Source organism: Python bivittatus, unplaced genomic scaffold (genome assembly GCF_059951505.1).
Source record: "Python bivittatus isolate LINGU-HERP-01145 unplaced genomic scaffold, Pbiv_v1 ctg000520_np1212, whole genome shotgun sequence".
Classification (NCBI taxonomy): Eukaryota; Metazoa; Chordata; class Lepidosauria; order Squamata; family Pythonidae; genus Python; species Python bivittatus.
Genome location: NW_028277080.1, coordinates 1857789 through 1875913, shown reverse-complemented (window position 1 = coordinate 1875913; position 18125 = coordinate 1857789). Strand labels below are relative to the sequence as shown.

The 18125-nt window shown below is 38.6% G+C and overlaps 1 protein-coding gene across 3 annotated transcripts; it reads right to left on the bottom strand.

Moving 5' to 3' along the window:
* Nucleotides 1–3: 3 nt before the first annotated feature.
* Nucleotides 4–9953, bottom strand: XPA (XPA, DNA damage recognition and repair factor). Of its 3 annotated transcripts, none has more exons than XM_088147487.1 (7): nt 9345–9420; nt 7095–7255; nt 6231–6350; nt 3727–3832; nt 2190–2355; nt 1160–1277; nt 4–293 (listed from the first exon to the last, which is right to left on the bottom strand). In XM_088147487.1, the coding sequence occupies exons 2-7, from the start codon at nt 7231–7233 to the stop codon at nt 145–147; spliced, it is 798 nt and encodes a 265-aa protein (XP_088003613.1). In that variant the 5' UTR covers nt 7234–7255; nt 9345–9420; the 3' UTR covers nt 4–144. The 3 variants fall into 3 exon arrangements, with proteins under 3 accessions (XP_088003613.1, XP_088003612.1, XP_088003611.1); XM_088147486.1 differs by lacking the exon at nt 9345–9420 and adding an exon at nt 9806–9953 and having other exon boundaries at nt 5–293; XM_088147485.1 differs by lacking the exon at nt 9345–9420 and adding an exon at nt 9446–9779 and having other exon boundaries at nt 5–293.
* Nucleotides 9954–18125: the final 8172 nt, after the last annotated feature.

Genomic DNA, 18125 nt, shown 5'->3' with positions numbered 1-18125 from the left:
ATTAAGCCTCTTTCTGCTAGATTTTCAACATCTTATTTCTGGATGACAGGGTATGAAAAAGAATTCATGGAGAATGTGATTTGCTTTATCAATCACTTAAACATTTTAATACAAAAATGCATTGAATGTAAATCCAAGATCATACTACATCTTTTCATATGTTAATTCATGACCACATGTGCTGCAGGTCTTTCTGTACATATCATTATCTATCATTTCTTCAGCTCCATACTCATGCTGATGGATACTTGTGTCTTTTTTCCATAAACTACTTCTTACAGCTCGCCGTAATTCTAATACAATAGAAGAAAGAAGCAAAAATAATTACAAAAACAAAAAATTAAAGTCAGTTAACCCCAATCATACTATATATGTGCTCTGGATGAGGATCTACTTTTTCCAAAACATAACTAGGGGCTAAATATTGATTATTGCACTAATGTTTTTGAAATAGATGGTGCAGATGGAATTGGAATGAATTTAAGTGAATGTTAAGGCCTGTTAGAAGACAGCGTGATCATAAAAAGCAGAGACAAACGAATGTAACTCTCCCTGGATTTTATAGGTCAAGTCCCTAATCTTTCAGCTAGTGGGGTATCAATCACCAAGAGTACGTTGAGGGCAGTAAAACTGGCTGTCGGTGGGGGCTGGCCACTTGCAGAACTCCAGTTTATCTGACAGCTTACCAAGGAGAGGATTCACTGCCATCCTTTCTAGCCCAACTTTCCTTTGCTTTTCTTTTTAACAGGTAAGCACTATTATGAGAGCCAGTCTGATGTAGTGGTTAAGGCACCAGGCTAGAAATTGGGAGACTGTGAATTCTAGTCCTGCCTTAGGCACAAAGCTAGCTGGGTGACCTTGGGCCAGTCCCTCTCTCTCAGCCCTAGGAAGGAAGCAAGGGCAAACCACTTCTGAAATCTTGCCAAGAAAATTGCTTAGACTTGTCCAGGCAGTCGCCAGGAGTCAACACTGACTTGAAGGCACCAAAAAAAGCACTACTATAAATAAACAGCTATAGCAACCCACCATTTTTACTTTTTGAAATATATTGGGTCTCAGTGGAATCCAAGGGCATTCTTTGAAATAAAGATAATTGTGGAGACTGGTACATTGTCCTGCAGCCTTAAAAGTAGAGAGGGGCAGGGAGGTTTAGATTTACCTTTAACTTTTTTATCAAACTTTTTCTGTTTCATCTTCTCTCTGTTGTCTTGGCGGTTTTCTTTTGCTTCTTCTAAGGCTTCCTCACTACCCCAAACTTCAAGGGAACGCTTAATGACCTGTGAAATACCAAGCATCATTTCAGTAAAATTTAGAGGACTGGAAACAAATGGTTTGTTAGATGAGCTAGAGCTACCATATCTGGGCTACAAAATTGTGGGCAAACACTAGCTGGCAACAAAGGGTTTTCTGTATCTTTTGCCTCCTGGAGTTTTGCAACCCAGATATGGTAACCCTGGGATCAGAGACCATCTCAAGGGAAACCTTACCAGCCCCATCTTACAGTCTTTGTTGGCTGCTGTGCAGCAAACGGGCTCTGGGAAATGCCTTGCTCTCAGCTAGCTCTCTCTATCCTTAGTGCTATCTTCACTCAGTATCTGTGGGGAAAGGGATTTTTTTTTAAAAAGAAGCCATTATTTCATTGAACAATAACTATTTACACAAAGAAGCAGTCCAATTTGCTCCTCTTGACAATAGTATAACAGAAGAAGAATACAATAGGAGAAGTAGAGTACAGCGATCATGCAGCAGATTCAGAAAGTCTATGGAAATAGCAAGGAGACTAGTTCCACAGAGGCTGAACCATTTTTTTAAGGAAATTGTAAATGAATCCCTTTTGAGTATATATGTTAAGCTATACTGGTAGTTACAGAGGGTTATCTCTAGTAGTGTCTCAACTAGCACCATTTGCCACACTGTTCCAAAGGGTTCCCCAATTTTCCAGAACATTTTGGGGGTTGCAAAGAGACATTTCCTTCCCTGAGTCAAAAAACCTTCTCTCAGTAGAAAGACACAATCTGATATAACTCAACTATTACTTGTATCCTACCAACAAACCAACAAACAAAAAACTATCAAGAGATATTTGAGTCACTTAGTTAAAGTTCAACTCCAAAAAAACTGGAATGTTGTTAGAATGTGAAGAAGTCACACCTTTAGAAGAAAAGGATTTACAGGACAAGATTCAATACCTGTAGCTTTAAGTAAAGTTTCATATCACCCCAGTGTGGATTATGAGGATTTTTCTTCAGAATGAATCTAAGCACTGGTTCTCTCTTGTCTAAATCACAGTCTTTCAGAAGATACTCTTGCTTTGCTTCAGTCCTTGTTAAGAGTTTATGTTTGTTTTCAACATCTCTGAAATGAGATCCCAACCCAAACTGAAAATATATTCTGGGCATTTGTCTATATTAAATTATTAGTTACACTAGTTCTTATCTTTGTATTCTTATATTCAGTGAAATGTAAGATAAGCACACTGAATACCAAGTTGGGCTGTGCAAAAAGAGTTTTGAAAATGATTTGGAAAAAGAGCTTCAGACTTTATGCAAATGCATAAAGTTTTTTCCAACTTCCACTCAAACCTGAAAAAAAGATGCAGCTGCTTTAATGAACTGAACAATTAAATCAACTCTTAAGCCACATCTTTTTTCAGACTTGCTGGAAAGCCTGTAAAAAAGGGGTGCTTTAATGAACATTATAAGGTGTTATGCTTGGGTGAGGTCAAACACTTATTCCAAATCATTTTTGAACCATGCACAGCCCTAATACCAAATATCAATGCAGCCACCAATGTAATCAGAATTTTATCTTTAAGTATTCCACTCCACAGAAACAAGCACAAATTTGACAATTTAAGCTGGAATCCTAAGCACACTTACTAGAAAGTAAGATTCACTGGGAATACTTTCCAAGTAAGTATGCATAAGTGCCAGTTAATTAGGTGCAACACTTAAATTAGTCCCACCTAAATCAGCAGGACTATTACAAGTGTCTCAATTATGCTCAATCATCTATGTATATTTGCACTTAACTATCACTGGAAACATGTTCACAATGACATATAAAGACAATTGTTAGAGAGTTTATGTAATCCTATGAATGTTTCCTGAGACATATTTCCACTATGTAAAATACCTTTATCATCAGTAAGTGTACTTGGGATTTCAGCCTTTTAGTATTTTTCTATATGTATTTTCATAAAAATAAATGTCACTGAGTTCAATTGAGTTTATTCTTGCATAAGCAGGTATAAGATTGCACCCTCAATCTCTGTGAATATCATGGTTTAAAATGTATTTGTTTGCATTAATTCATATTACCAATATTTGGGGTGGTTGGTATGTATTTAAAAATATTTTGAGTGTGATATGCCCTTACTACTGTATATGTAAGTTAGGATCACAATTCCTTTTTGATTATCCAAAAATACAACACTTGCATTTTCATCTGCCTATGAAATGTCGTAATTCTTTTATTGATTGACTGATATGATTTGATGCTGCCCAACTGCAAATGATTCTGGGCTGCTGAAATTAAGTTTATGAAAAAGATTTATTTTTCACACTGAGCTAGAAATGTTTACAATACAAAAATAAAATGAGAACATTTGTTAAATTCAAATACTAACAAACTAGCATTTGTTAAATACTAAATCCACTTATTTATTCATTCTCAATCCACACAGTTGCCAGGACAATTGAACAAACCAAAACAAAATTGCCATACCTGCAATTATCACATGTTGCTAGATCAAAATGATTCATGAGATACGAGTCCATGAATTCCTTCCCACATTCTTCACAGATCAGGTAATCAAATTCTAATACTGGCCCTATTGAAATAAGAACAAAAGCACAATAAAGTATTTAAGCTGTTAAATATATCCAAATAGCAAAATAACAACAACAAGAAATGCAAATGGGGCAGAAAGAATTTTAAACTTTGGAATCTTGGGACTCTCATTTTTCTGTGTTTTATTGCCTACAAAGCTTGATAAAAACAAGTACTGCTTTTTAGAAGTAAGCTTGTTTCCCCAGGCAGTTGGGCCATGAGGTTAGGCAAGCTGTGTTGGTGATGTGGTTTTATGATTGGGATGTACTGTTTACCTTGGGCATCATGAGTTATTGTTCTGTAACTGCTGGTTTTAATCCTCGTATGCTGCCAAGAGTCACTGTTGTGAGATCGGCAGCTGTCAGGTTCAGCCCAAAGAACTCCACGAGACAGTACAGATACAGTTCTATTGTATTTATTAGCTTCCACCTCCAAGACAGAATCTCTCCAGACTGAATCTAAACTTCCCAAGCCAGCAAGCCAAAACACTGTGAATTCCTTAGGGGTGGTGCCAGCCTCATCTTCTTAACCTTCCCACGCTCCTGCTGGGGGCTAAGGAAACGCTTATCTCCCCGAGCACCCATCAAACCATTCCATCATAGCAGCCATATAAATTATTTAAATAAATAATGAAATGATACGAAATAATGTCATCTTCATTCACCTTTAAATTACTACACATTGTCTAAACAATCTTTAGGGGGAAAATCCACTAAAGCATTTTCCTTTATAAACTTTACTTGAATGAATGGAAATAACCAAGTAGTGTTCTACAAAGTTATCTCCATTGATTTCACAGAAGCTTGCCTTCAAGAACATTCTGGATCATTGTAACAGATGTTGTCCTGCTCCCCTGGCAGATATGCAATCTCATCAGGAGAATCATTACAATATTGAAGATGCCCAAATTGTAGTTGCTTGGTTCCATCCATTTCTTTATTTATTCACAGTTTAAAGTAACAAATCAAAGATAAGCTGCAGCATAAGGAGAGCAAAAAGTATTAAAAAATATCTATAAGGAAATTATTGATGCAATAGTGCAGCTTTTCCCAATCTGATGATCTCTAGATGTGTTGTCTCCATCCCCCCTCCCTGTAATTCTCAGCCAATATAGGAGTTGTGATGATCAGAATATCTGGAGGACACCACGTTGCCAAAAGCTTTTGTAAAGGCAGTAAAAACTAGTAGTATTCCCTTGTGCTAGATTTTTTTTATTCCTTTATTTTATTTGGCAGAAAATATGGAAGGAGGTGGAACGTGAAATACAGAAGTAACAGAAAGGTTAAGGTTCTATGGCAATCAAAATGATAAATCCTAATTTTATCTATCTTTCTAATAAATCTAATTATTAATGCTTTAACTCCTAAGAACTTTAGTTACCTCTTTCCTAGAACTTGTTTCATTTCATGCTATCTAAATGTGGCCTACCTTCTCTTGTGAAACTCAGCTTCTCCCTACTGTATTTTCATTCAAATGCATGGAAGTAATAGATTTAAGAAGATATTAGGCCAGTGTTTCTCAACCTTGGGAACTTTAAGATGTGTGAACTTCAACTCCCAGAATTCCCCAGCCAGCATGGCTGGCTGTGGAATTCTGGGAGTTGAAGTCCACACATCTTAAAATTCCCAAGGTTAAGAAACACTGTATTAGGCTAAGAATTAAAAAGAGCTTCCCCATAGAGTTAATAGCCATTCTTGTCAGTCACAGAAAAAAAAAGATGTTTCAAGAGTGATGAATTCAGACATCTGTAACTGAGGAAAGCAATGCAGTACTTTTTCCCACTCTAAATAGAAATGGTTGAGATCAGACAATATAAACTCTAAAGACCATCTTTCATTTGAAGATGGATTCTCAAGCCAGCAGCTATAATCAGTGCATTCCAACCATTGTCTGCACACAAACCACCTCTCCAGATGCATTCTTGCTTGTGCCAAAAAATGTTGAGTGGGAATGTCATCCCGCATCCAACACCTGATCCCAACCACAGTATACATGTATTGACTGATGTAGGCAGGTATTCAAGAGATCACCAACAATATTTGCTCAAATACTGCCAAAAGCCTATTTAGATTTGTGAAGACTGATTCCAGGCACTTCTCCCCTGCATAACAGGTAATCAACACCGTCAAAGCGGAAACTACCAATTGTTCCTATAGGGTGGAGAATTATTTTGACACCACACTATTCATGCAGAACTTTGGATTAAGACTAGCAAATCTAAATTCTTCTTTAATCAATGTTGAATTTAGAATACTGCCTACATCAATACAGACGCACAGCTATTCTGGAAGAACATATGGTTCTTTGGGACCAAAATTTCTAATATCTTGCTTCTAAACATGTAAAGAAGTTCCCTTTATCAATAAACCAGCTACTTATCAAAATTCAGCACCATTTACCAGGGGGATGCACAATTTTCTCAGTTTGGTGTCCTTTTTTCACTTCTTCCTCTTCCTCCTCCAGAAAAAATCCTCCTCCTGTATCTATCGTTTTTGGAGGTGCTTTAACTTTTGAACTGCCTGGAAAGATAAAATAACAATTTAACTAGGCACCTGTACAGATAAAATGACTTTGCTTTGAAATGGCTCCATAACATTCGTTAACTAAACTACTTTCAGTCACTGAAGAGGCAGCAGCTTCAACACTTTGTAGTGTAGAAATATATACATCCAGACATCTCGTACTCACCTCAAACTGTGATGCATCAGATTTAATTTATAAAACAAACTGGGAAGATATGAGTGAGTTCATATATTGCGATAAGCCATTGTTTAATTAATCACACTTCACTGAATGAAGCACAATTGGACGAGTTTGCACAAGATGCTAATAATAAAACATGGAATGACCGTGGCTTGGTTTAGCCAGCACATTAAGCCAATAATGTCAGCAAGTATTTTTCCCTCAGGTTTGAATAAAACCTCCCTCACTGTGGCTTGTCCTACCAAAATTCTTCCTTAGTGCTATATGTGAATGCAGGCTGTGAATATAAGTTCCACGAGAGGTCTAGTACAGAGATAATATTATGGGAAGCAGTGTTAGCTTCTCTGTGCACTTACTACAAAGGAAGATGGCAACTCTTCTTTCCATAAGCATGTTTAATTTCCCAGAATGTACGACTTATTAGGGAAAGTCTTAAGAACTGCCCTATGCCATCTCCTTCTTCACATGATTTCCTTACAGCAGCCTAAAGTATACAAACCAACAGGAGCTCTGTCCATCTGATTGCCCCACATATGACATAACAACAGGATACAGCAAACCTTCACCAGCAGAAGGGTAGGGCCGGGTCGCCAGTCTAGCCTGCCTGAGCATCAAAGCCCGCTGACGGTTCCTCTCAATCTTTGCCCTCATGGTCTCGGAGAGTGTGGCCTTTTCTCCTTTGGCAGCACTTGGATCCATGGCCAGATTCGGAACCAGTCAGCTAAAAATGTAAAGAGAGTAGGGGTAGTTGAGGAGTAAAATCAGTAGCCAAAGGAACTACTAAATACCAATCTGGACCATATTTAACAAAATGTGGAGTGAGATGGGATGGCATATTTCAAAAGGGGGATAAATAGTCCAGGGAAGAGAAGCCTGTGACTCTCTAGATCAGTGTTTCTCAACCTTGGCAACTTTAAGACGTGTGGACTTCAACTGACTAGGGAATTCTGGGAGTTGAAGTCCACAGAACTTAAAGTTGCGAAGGTTGAGAAACACTGCTCTAGATGTTGCTGAATGATAAGAATCAGCAGTTTCAGCCAACATGAACAAAAAGGAGGGGTGCTGGGAGTTATAATTCAGTATCATCTGGAGAATCACAATTCCCCATTACTGACTTAAGTTGTCGCAGCAAATGCAACAAAGTTTCCAAGGAATGTAATAGCTTTTATATATTTATTGAGAGACAGCTTGGTTAAAGTAGTTAAAGGCAATGGATTAGAAACTGGGAGCTTGTGAGTTCTGGTCCTGCCTTAGGCACAGAAGTCTGCTGAGTCCCTCTCTCTCTCAGCCCTTGGAAGAAGGCCATGGCGAACCACCTCTGAAAATCTTGTCAGGAAAACTGCACGGGCTGTTCCAGGCAGTCACCAGGAGTCAAGACTGATTGGAAGATTGAGTGTGTGTCTCTTGCTGAATAGTGAAAGGACCCAGAGTCTCCCAGCCAGTCCCTTGTCCTGAAATGAATTAATTTTCTGCAGACTCTTGACCTACCAAACAGCAGTAGTTCCTCAGAGCAAATTTCCCAGAAGGGAGACAGAACATTTCAATTCAAAACACTTTCTTCCTTTTTTTTTTTTTTATCAGTGCTGGAGGCATTTAAGATTAGCAACAGTTGAATGTAATTTCCAACACGACTCATTCTTTGATCTCTCTCTCAGGGGAGAATCTGATCAAAAAGAAGGAGATGCTATCTGAAAGTGACAAAACTTAATCACTACAGACCTTTAGGAAAGTTCTCTAAACTCATTCAAGAAGGGGCTGAATTGTCAGGAACGCTTTAATTTTGATTCTTGCACTGAGGAAACGTTGGGCCCCATGGCCTCAATGAACTTTTTCAATTCTATGATTTTCATTGCCTTCTGCATTTCTGGGACTGCTGATAGTTTTGATTACATTTTAGAATAGGAGGTATTTATTTTATATCATCTTTGGTTTTCATTAATGGGATGTGTATTATTTTTGGAGGCAGCCTTGAAAGAGATCTGAAAAGGCTGTTTAATTGTGCTCCAAATGAAGAACTAAAACATTAAATAGTTGGTTTACATAGTAGAGATACAAAGATGTGTTTACTCTTTCACTGGGATATGGCTGTTTTGCTCTGATTCCAACGGTTCTCCATACATTCCAATTTTTAGAGGGTTTTTTTCCCTAAAGGTTTCACTTAAAATATTTTAAAAATCTTGTTTACTATTTTAGATGACATTTTTATAAGAATATATATTGCATACAGACAAAGTCAATAAATACTATATAAGTTACTGTGACATGCTGCTTTTCTGGATTGGCTACATCTCATTTTATCAGATCCATAAAAAGACAACCTCAGATGGAAAATATGTATTTCTATAGGCCAACCAAGGTTTACAGTTCACCACCTGGCCATCTTGGCAGACCGTGGAAACTAAATAGGGTTGGCCTGAACTGGCATTTCGATGGGTGATTCTTGGGAATTCTAGGGCTGCTCGATCGTAAGTCGGGGGGGAAAAAAAAAGCTACGGCCATCCATTTCGCAACGCTGCCAGAAAAACTGCATAGATTCAACCCCCAGGAGGTGACCCCACTGATCAAGTGGGCTTCAGTGCACAAAAGCTCAATCTCCCGAGGTTTGGAAATGTCAAAGCTCCTTGTTGTTCTTCCTTGATGGTATCAACAAAGGTGATTTATCAACGCCCCTCCCCGCAAAGGTTAGCCCACGCCGCCTGCCAAACGGGGTGACAGAGGGAAACGGAGGCAAAAATTGGTGCCCGCTCCAGGCACAACCCTGCTTGGACCCCCCGCCACCGTTATTCCCGCCACGGGGCTCCCCTCCCCACGTAAGCTTGGTCCCGCGGCATCTTCACTTCGCGCGTCCCGCCTTGGAAGCACGAAAATCCGAGAAGACCCTCCTGACGTCACAATCGCCGCAGCTACTTACAGGGAACTCAAAAGATCCGGCTTCATGAGCAGCGTGCGCATGCGCTGGCACAGGCCCAGCCCCCCGGTGATGCAATGGGGCGCTTGTGACCATAGACTTGAAAATGAAGAAAAGACCTTCCGTATGTAGCGAATTTTCCAATTTTTTTCCAGTTGACAGGAAGAATTTTTAAAAATTATTCTCCATTTTAAAATCCCCCTGTACGATTATCTTTATATTGCGCAAGTGTTGTATGATCTCTAGTGCAAACCGCTAGCTATGCTAAGAGAATAGCTCTGCAAAGGTAGGCTAACACCGCAAGACAGAGCTGAGGCTGATTTCGGTGGATTCCCCGCCAAAGTCCCCCATGCAAAAACTGACCCAGGTTGTAACCAAGATCAAATCCAATCTCTTAGGCCCGCGTAGAAGACGCTTTCTCTTCGGACGTATATGCAGATCCTCAAGAATGGAGGCAATTACATATTTACAAAAACGAAGGCCGATTATGAAAGAGCAAGAAACTCCATATTTTCTGATGACGTGCGTTTGACAGGGAGCCGCTTGGACTGCTGGGAGTTGTAGTTCAACCACATGCGGTTTATAAATTGCCCAACACAGAAAGTAAAGCAAGCACGTGGTGTTTTTGACAACGACAGTAGAGTGCGCTGAAACCTTTGCAAATTGATAGCTTATACTTTCATACAGGTTGCTTAGTTAATTTAAACATACAGAATTATGGGTATACTTAATTTTACAGAAATTTAACCTGCAATCTTTTGAATTTAATTTGAAATTGAAATTATTATGTGTCATCAAGTCAGTGTTGACTTTTAGTGACCATGTAGATAGATTTTCTCCCTGACCTAGTCTTTCAGGTCTTTCAGTGGTGCACCCATTACCACTGTAACTGAATCCATCCATCTCACTGCTGGGCATCTTCTCTTTCCTTCCACTTTTCCCAGCATTACGGTCTTTTCCAGAGAGCTAGGTCTTTGCATAATGTGTCTGAAATAGGATAATTTGAGCCTGGTCATTTGTGCCTTGAATGAGAACTCTGGGTTGATTTGTTCCATGATCCATCAGTTTGTTTTCTTGGCTGTCCACAATATTCTCAGGAGTCTTCTCCGACACCTAAGTTCAAAAGCATCAATACTCTTCCTATCCTGCTTCTTCAAAGTCCAACTTTCACTTCTATAGAGTGTCATGGGGAATGCTTGCACCATTCTGATCTTTGTAGGTGTAGTCGCATCAGGGCATCTGAATATCTTTCTAAGGCCTTCATGGCTGCTCTACTGAGTGCTAGTCTGCAGAATATTTATTGACTGCTTATTCCTTTACTGCTGATGGCCTATCCCGAAAGGCAGAAGCTATCTGCCACTTCAATATCCTCCTTGTCAATTCTAAGGCTGGTTTTGTACCTGTTGTCATCAATTTGGTCTTGGAGAGACATCTGACTGGCCCTGGCCCCCAGTTTTCAGTAGCCCAATGTTGTAGCTGAATGTCACAGATGGGGAAAGAGATCCAAATACCATATACATGACTTGGAAGGTGATACTTCTCACTATGACAGACACCGGAATGCCATCAGGGGGTTGTGCTTTGGCAAGAGTAATAATGTGTTCCTAACAAGCAGACCAGCCCTGCTTGGTTGAAAGTTCTCTGCACTCCGCTGCTGGCCAGAAAGAGCAACTGCAAACTGGTGATTAAACTTCCAGCCAAGAAAGCCTGCCTGCCTCAAGAGCATCAGAGTATCCTGGCAGAATTAGAAACAGGAAACAGCTTCATCACTCCCTGTTGCATTTAACTGCGGAATGAGAAGCACCCATTCATGCTTTTCAGCCTTGTTTTACCACACAAATAACCCACTCTTACTACATTTGACTTTCAGGCTTCTTCTTTATTAGGGACTGAAGAGTGCGCAGTGGTGTTTCAATAAACATGTTCTACCAAGACTTACCTTCTTTTTTCAAATGATTATATATTGAAAACAAGATATTAAGTGACTGACAAAGATAGGTAATCAATTATAGGTGGTCCGATAAAAGATCGAGGACTAGATTCAAGATTTTCAGGATTCAAGAGAGCAGGGAGGACCGATGGCTCCAAATTTTAAATTGTACTCCCATGTGAGTTGTTTAACATGGATTTCAGAATGCATTGTATTTCCTTATGGTTCTGCTACTTCTATGGAACAGCCAGGAGTTTCAGATCATTTGCATAAATATCTTTGGGTTGATACAAATGGAAATAAACAATTTGTAAGAGACCATGCAATAAGGAGTAATATACTGAATATTTGGGACAAATACAGAAAAAAAAATAAATCCAGGGTTTCCCCCCTTAGCTTTGTTATTAAATGTCTATTTTTATGAAGAGAAGGATACCAAAACATTGTTCAGTGGAAAGGCAATCATTCAGATCGTGAGACTTAATTGCTAAGAAGAGGAAGATAACCTGATTGGTTTAGGTTCCTTCAAATAAGTAGTTCAGCATGAAAAGAATGGCAGAAACAAGGGGGAATATTGAGAGATTTGACAGGATTTGAAAAATCTTATACAGGTAGTCGTTGACTTACGCTAAACATTTGTTTAGCAACTGTTTGAAGTAATGACAGTGTTGAATGAATGGTGGTTATAACCGGTTCTTGGAATTCTGGCAATCCCAGCACCCCCACAGTCACATGATCATGATCTGGGTGCTTGGCAACTGGCTCACACTTACAACCGGTTGCAGCGCCCTGTGATCACATGATCGCCATTTGCAACCTTCCCTACCGGCTTCCCCGGAAAGTCAATGGGGAAGCCAGGAGGGAAGGTCGCAAGTCACTGGGGTTAGTCTCCCCCACCCATGCACCTTCCCTTAGCCCCTCTGTGCTCATGCTGTACCAGCCACTCAAGCACCCCTGCGCACCCTCCCCAAGTCTATGCCTCCCTCACACCCTCACGTATCGCCTCATGCCCTCTGCCACCCAGCAGCAGCCACTTACTGCCTGCCAGTCTGCTTGCAAGCCACCTGGGACTTGCAACTTCCTGCCAGCTTCCCCACTGAAATCATTGTGGGAAGCGGGGCAGGAAATTGCCTTGCCTAACAATCGTGGGATTCGGTTAATGATAATAGAGGTAATAGAGATGCAACAATGGGAATTCCAATGGAAGAAAAATATTAAATTTACTCCAGATATTATATTCAGAGAAAATTGGTACAAGATGTTCTATCATTGGAATATTACTTGATTGCTAAAATGAATAATCCACTTTCTAAAAAGTGTTGGAAGTTTAATGAGCAAGTTGGATCGTTTTTTTCACATTTGGTGGCAACACAAACCTCAACAATTTGGAAAACGATTCATGGTAGAATGAAACAAATTTTGAAAGTTGATTTCCCTTTGCAATTGGAGATATTTTAATTAAATTTTACTAAACCATACATTCCTTCAAAAAACTACCTCTGTATATGTTAACTGCAACAAGGATATTCTATGCTTCTTCTTGGAAGAATGGCTAATCAAGTTATGGGACTTGATTATTATTATATTATATATATTATTATTTATATTAATATTATATAATATATATATTATGTATATATTATATTATATTATATTATATTATATTATATTATATTATATTATATTATATTATATTATATTATATATGAATTATATAAATATTCAAAACTTCATATTTAAAAAGTAAATCTAATGTAGAATTCTAACTAGAAACCATTCTTGGACTTCAACTTACTATATGGATCTGCACCACATCCCACATTTGGGGGGTTTTAAATAGAGAGTTCAGATTTCTACTTTATAAGAAATTAGATTCCTAGTCTTGACTTTATTTTTAATAGCCTATAATTCTAGTTAGTGATTTATACTGTATTAACCAGGTATTTTTAGTTTAAAGCTGAATAGTGACTCTAGACTGTTCTTTAAAAAGTAATACATGTTGTAGTTTTATAAATAACCAAGTTGCAACCTCCACAACACTTTAGATTCCACATTTACTTATTTGTATTTTAATCATGTATTTTAGTCTTCTATACTTTTCATATGACTTTCATGTTTCATGTTTTATATTTTTTTTCTAAAATGCTTAATTTAAGAAATATCTTTTTTAAACATATGGCAATAAATAGAGGACAGTCTGGCACTCTGAGAGAAGCTGTTGTGTCTGGACTTTCAGTTGGTGTTTAAGGCCTTCTTGGAGTTGGATTTTTCTGTACCTCTTTGCTGCTGTCTGGTAGCCCTAAGCAATTAGAGGTAATGAAGACAGTCACTCCTGACTCTGTCAATCAGAGTTTTTCTACATTGCAACCTTCAGCTGCTTGATTCCTGTGCATAAACTGGTTAGAAATGAAGCTGCCTTAAGAAATCCCTTTCTGGTTTTTAACCACTACTCTGCTTTGGCCTGATGTTTTGTCTGGACTATGCTTACCATAGCCCCAGCCTGGTGGATTCCCCTGCTTCCTTTACCTCTCTCACCCATGTCAGGAAAGCAAGCCCCAGACATGTTCCTATCTGTGGGTGCATCTTTGAAGACATTTGATTTCCCTTGATAGACCTTTTGTATGAGGGCTCTCACTGACTCCCACCGTACCTGACCCCCTCTGATGCATCAACAGATGGACCAGTTAAAAAATGGAAAGAAAAGCACCAGTTACCATTACTGTATTGTTATTACTTGGGGACAAGGGGAAACTGACAGAACTTTTCAATTTCAACAGGTTAAAAAAAATAAAAGAAATGTCTACTTTCTAGCAGGGAGGGAGGGAGGGAGGAAGGAAGGAAGGAAGGAAGGAAGGTCCATGTTTCATCTGTAAAAGAAAAATTAAAAAGCTCAGCCTTTGACAAGTACATCAGTGAACCTGTAAAAGAGAGAAAGAGAGAGAGATCACCAGCCTTCCACTAGTGAAACAAAGGAAAAAACCCCAAACAAATAGCCCAGTAGTCCAGGATGAAAGGCACATGGAGGACCGTAACTAATGACCAGAGGGCCTTGAAGAAAGAATTTGACTGTCACGTAAACATCATCTTAGCCCAGATGGAGAGGAGGAGATGAGGAAATAACTCAGGACTGCCATGCCTTGATTTTCTTTAGTATAAGAGGGGAGACAAAGAAACTCTGACGGGCTCTGAAGACTCTTTTATCATTTCCTATAACAATAGCATTCTAGCAGTTCACGTGGGGTCTGTTTCCTGACCAGGTCTACCTCAAAAGGCCAACAGTAGCCAACTGAAATGGAATTACAATGAAACGAAGCACAGCAGTGAACCAACACCGCTGCTTACATCAGCACCAGTTGGAAAATGCTGCTTCTGACACGTAGCAGGAAAAGGCAGATGGTGGTTGCTTTCACAAAGGGCTGGGGATCCATAGAAGATAATTTTTGGTGTTCCTGGACTTAAGAAACTGCTAGTGGCCCATATTTACATATTTGGGGCAACTTGGTCATGCAGATCACCTTCCCTTTCCTCTGACTAACTCTTTGTTTTGCACTGCCTGTAGAGAAAAGGGCAAGAAAGTGGGAAAAGACAGCTGCTAGGCCCAGGCCTCCCTACTGCCTGGAGAATAGGAACAGGAAAGTGGAGATAGGAGCAGAACCAGCCCTTGCTTTGGCAATGGACAGGCCTGGCAGCATCATGATGCATTTCCTGAACCACTTTGCTCTCCTCCACATTCTGTGGCTGGTAGATGTTTTGCAGTGCGAGAAAGGGGATGTTGCACAAATTAAGATCCTGCAACGAGACGAGCATTATGGAGAGAGAAAGTGAAATGAGAATTACCAGGCTGCCCCTGATGATGCTGTAACTGGCTAATGAAGTTTAATTTTTTATAGGGGAAACTGAGCATGTGAAATGGGGCTGGGGTCTACAAGTACCCTGTGTCATCTTTCATATAAAATTCAATATGCAGATTTCAAATAGGAAAGAGAAAGGCCAATGAAAAGTTGTTTTACAGGTGTGTAAGCTTTGCAATCATCAGATACCAAATCTGTAGAAATAGGACAGTATGCGTGATTTCATTCATTTACTTCCATATCTTCAGTATAACATCTAAATAGGGCTGATGCTTGTCTTTTATGTGGCGGTCATTTTCTGTGGCTAAATTCCAGTGGTTTAGCAGAACTCTCTGGCATAGTGTATTAGAAATGGTTTTTTAAAAAGATAAAACAAAACAAAAGCTAAACAGAGTAGGAATTACCAAATGCATTAAATTGACATTAACCATTTTCACATTGGCTTGCCATCTAGTGAGGGACACATTTTTGGTAGTTTATGCTGTCTTTCTGCTTCATTTGTTGCCTCTTATTGTCTGAGACAGACTATTAAGAAAGCATATACAGTGTTGAAAGCTGCTGCCCTAAAACTGAAAAGTACAGGTATGTGAACAGATCTGAAATGCAAATATGTAAGGGAAAAATTGGCACCCTTCCCTAAAAGGCAATCTTAATGCATGTTTGTTATTTTTGTTATTCTCACAAAAGACGGAGGGAGGATGTGACAGGATGTGAAATAAGTTGAGGGATTTTTTGGGGGGGTTGATCTTTTTCTTTTAAAAAGCAACACTTGTGTGGCTTTCATTATTGCTGTTATTCAACAGGATTTTACAACACAGTGCAGTCACTTTGCAATATCAGGAAATTCATTTAACTATCTTTAGATAAGAAAGTGGTAAGAAGTTAAGGGTGGTAAAAGCTAGGCCCATCTTCCTCCCTTTTGCTTCATACATATTTTTGTTGCTTCCCTCCTTCCCTCCTTCCCTCCCTCCCCCTTCCTTCCTTCCTTCCTTCCTTCCTTCCTTCCTTCCTTCCTTCCTTCCTTCCTTTTTTGTAAATACCCACCACACTTTGTTGTCTGTTTATAATCCAGGAAGTTAAAATGCTGTGATTTACTAGCCAAATCCTTTTGCTGCTGCCAAAGATCACTTTTCAGACTCCCTGTACCCAATATCTTTGGGCATGGTGGCAAAACGCCACCCATGCATCATAAAAGAGGCATTCCACATTTTAACTATTTAAAAACACAGCTTTTGTTTTCCCAAGTACAGGAACTAACAAAACCATTGGCCTATAATTCCTGCAGCAGAAGCCTTGCTTATTTTGACAGTCTCTAGCCATTTCCAGTCCATCAATGTGAACTGAAAATTCCTTAGGACAGTGTCTTTTTTAGGTATGTATGTCATTTAATTGATTATTTTTACCATACTTTTAGTAGGCATTTCATTTATTCTCATGCATGTTTTACTTCCTTCAATGCACTGCTTTGATTACACTCCATAACTAACCTTCAATCCATATTAGTACAAAACATTCCATAATTCAAGCCTATTCCTTTTATCACATGCTTCTTCTAAATCAACAAATGTACAATAAATTATCTTGTTCCCATTCATACATTTCTCAGTGACCTGATAAAGAGCACTAATCTGGTCTGCATAAATCCCGTCCATATTGCACTTCCCAAATTCTGCTTATTGTAACCTCTTGTGCTCTTTCAATCAGACTTCTATGAAATCTGGAATACTCTTCAAACTAAGCCACCTGTAGTTTTTACATGTTTGCCTATTACTGTTCCTTTGTGTAAGGGAATAGTGGAATTCTTTCAATCATCAGGCATGGATGCATCTTCACACACTTTAATCAACTCCATAAGCAAACTACCTCTGTATTTCAACGTTTCTCACCATTGTTCTATAGGTGTAGTCTTACTTTTTTAATGTTCTCACAGCATTAATAACTTCCTTTTCATTATTTTTTTTCTCAGACAACATTCATTTCAATTCCACTCTTTGAAACATTGCTATCATTCCCATGCAAATCTCTGCAAAACCTCTTCCAGCATTTACAAATTTCATCCCAAATAATGTCATTGCTTTTATTCTTAATTCCATTCATTCTGCTAAGACTTGTTTAGCCCTTTTCTTAAACTTGGTTTTATTTCTATTAAACTTGTTCTGCATGTTCCTTTCAGCTTTAATCTTAACCATTCCTTGTTGTCTTTGATTATATTATTTGCAACTATCATTTTTCTCTATCTATGTAATATGCACTATCTCTTGTCTTTATTTTGGCAGCAATCACTCTCTTATGTGTATTTCCCCCTCATTCACAGCTGCCTCCATTTCATTCCATTAAGCATCCTCTTCCACGCTTCTCATTAGTATAATTCTATACTTCTGTGACCCTTTGCAACCTAATTTTTTTCACTCTGATTGAAGCAGAGTATTCTGTGCATCTTCTTTTCATTCATTCACTTCAGAGATTAATCTATCTTCTAATACTTTTTTTTAAATAAGAACTTTATTATATTGTATTTCAAAGTAGTTAAAATACAAAATGGAAAGTACAGCAAAGATAGAAGATAGAGCTAAAATAAAAAAGACGAAAACTACAATAGTGAAAATAGATAGAAAATTGAAACAGAAAATGACTTCCGACTATCTCCAATACAGATTATAAATACAAATTTAAAAAAATAATCTCTTATCACTTAATCCAAGTTCACATACAAACCATCTAATCATTAAAACCCACAATCAAAGCCTCATTTTTTCCCCCACACAAGCACGTAATCTAAAAAAGGTTGCCATAAGGAGACAAATGTAGAAGCAGTATTATCTCTTATTAAACCTGTTAACTTCGCCATTTGAGCCAAATCCATTAATTTAATAGTCCATTCTTCCACTGTAGGTATTTGTGG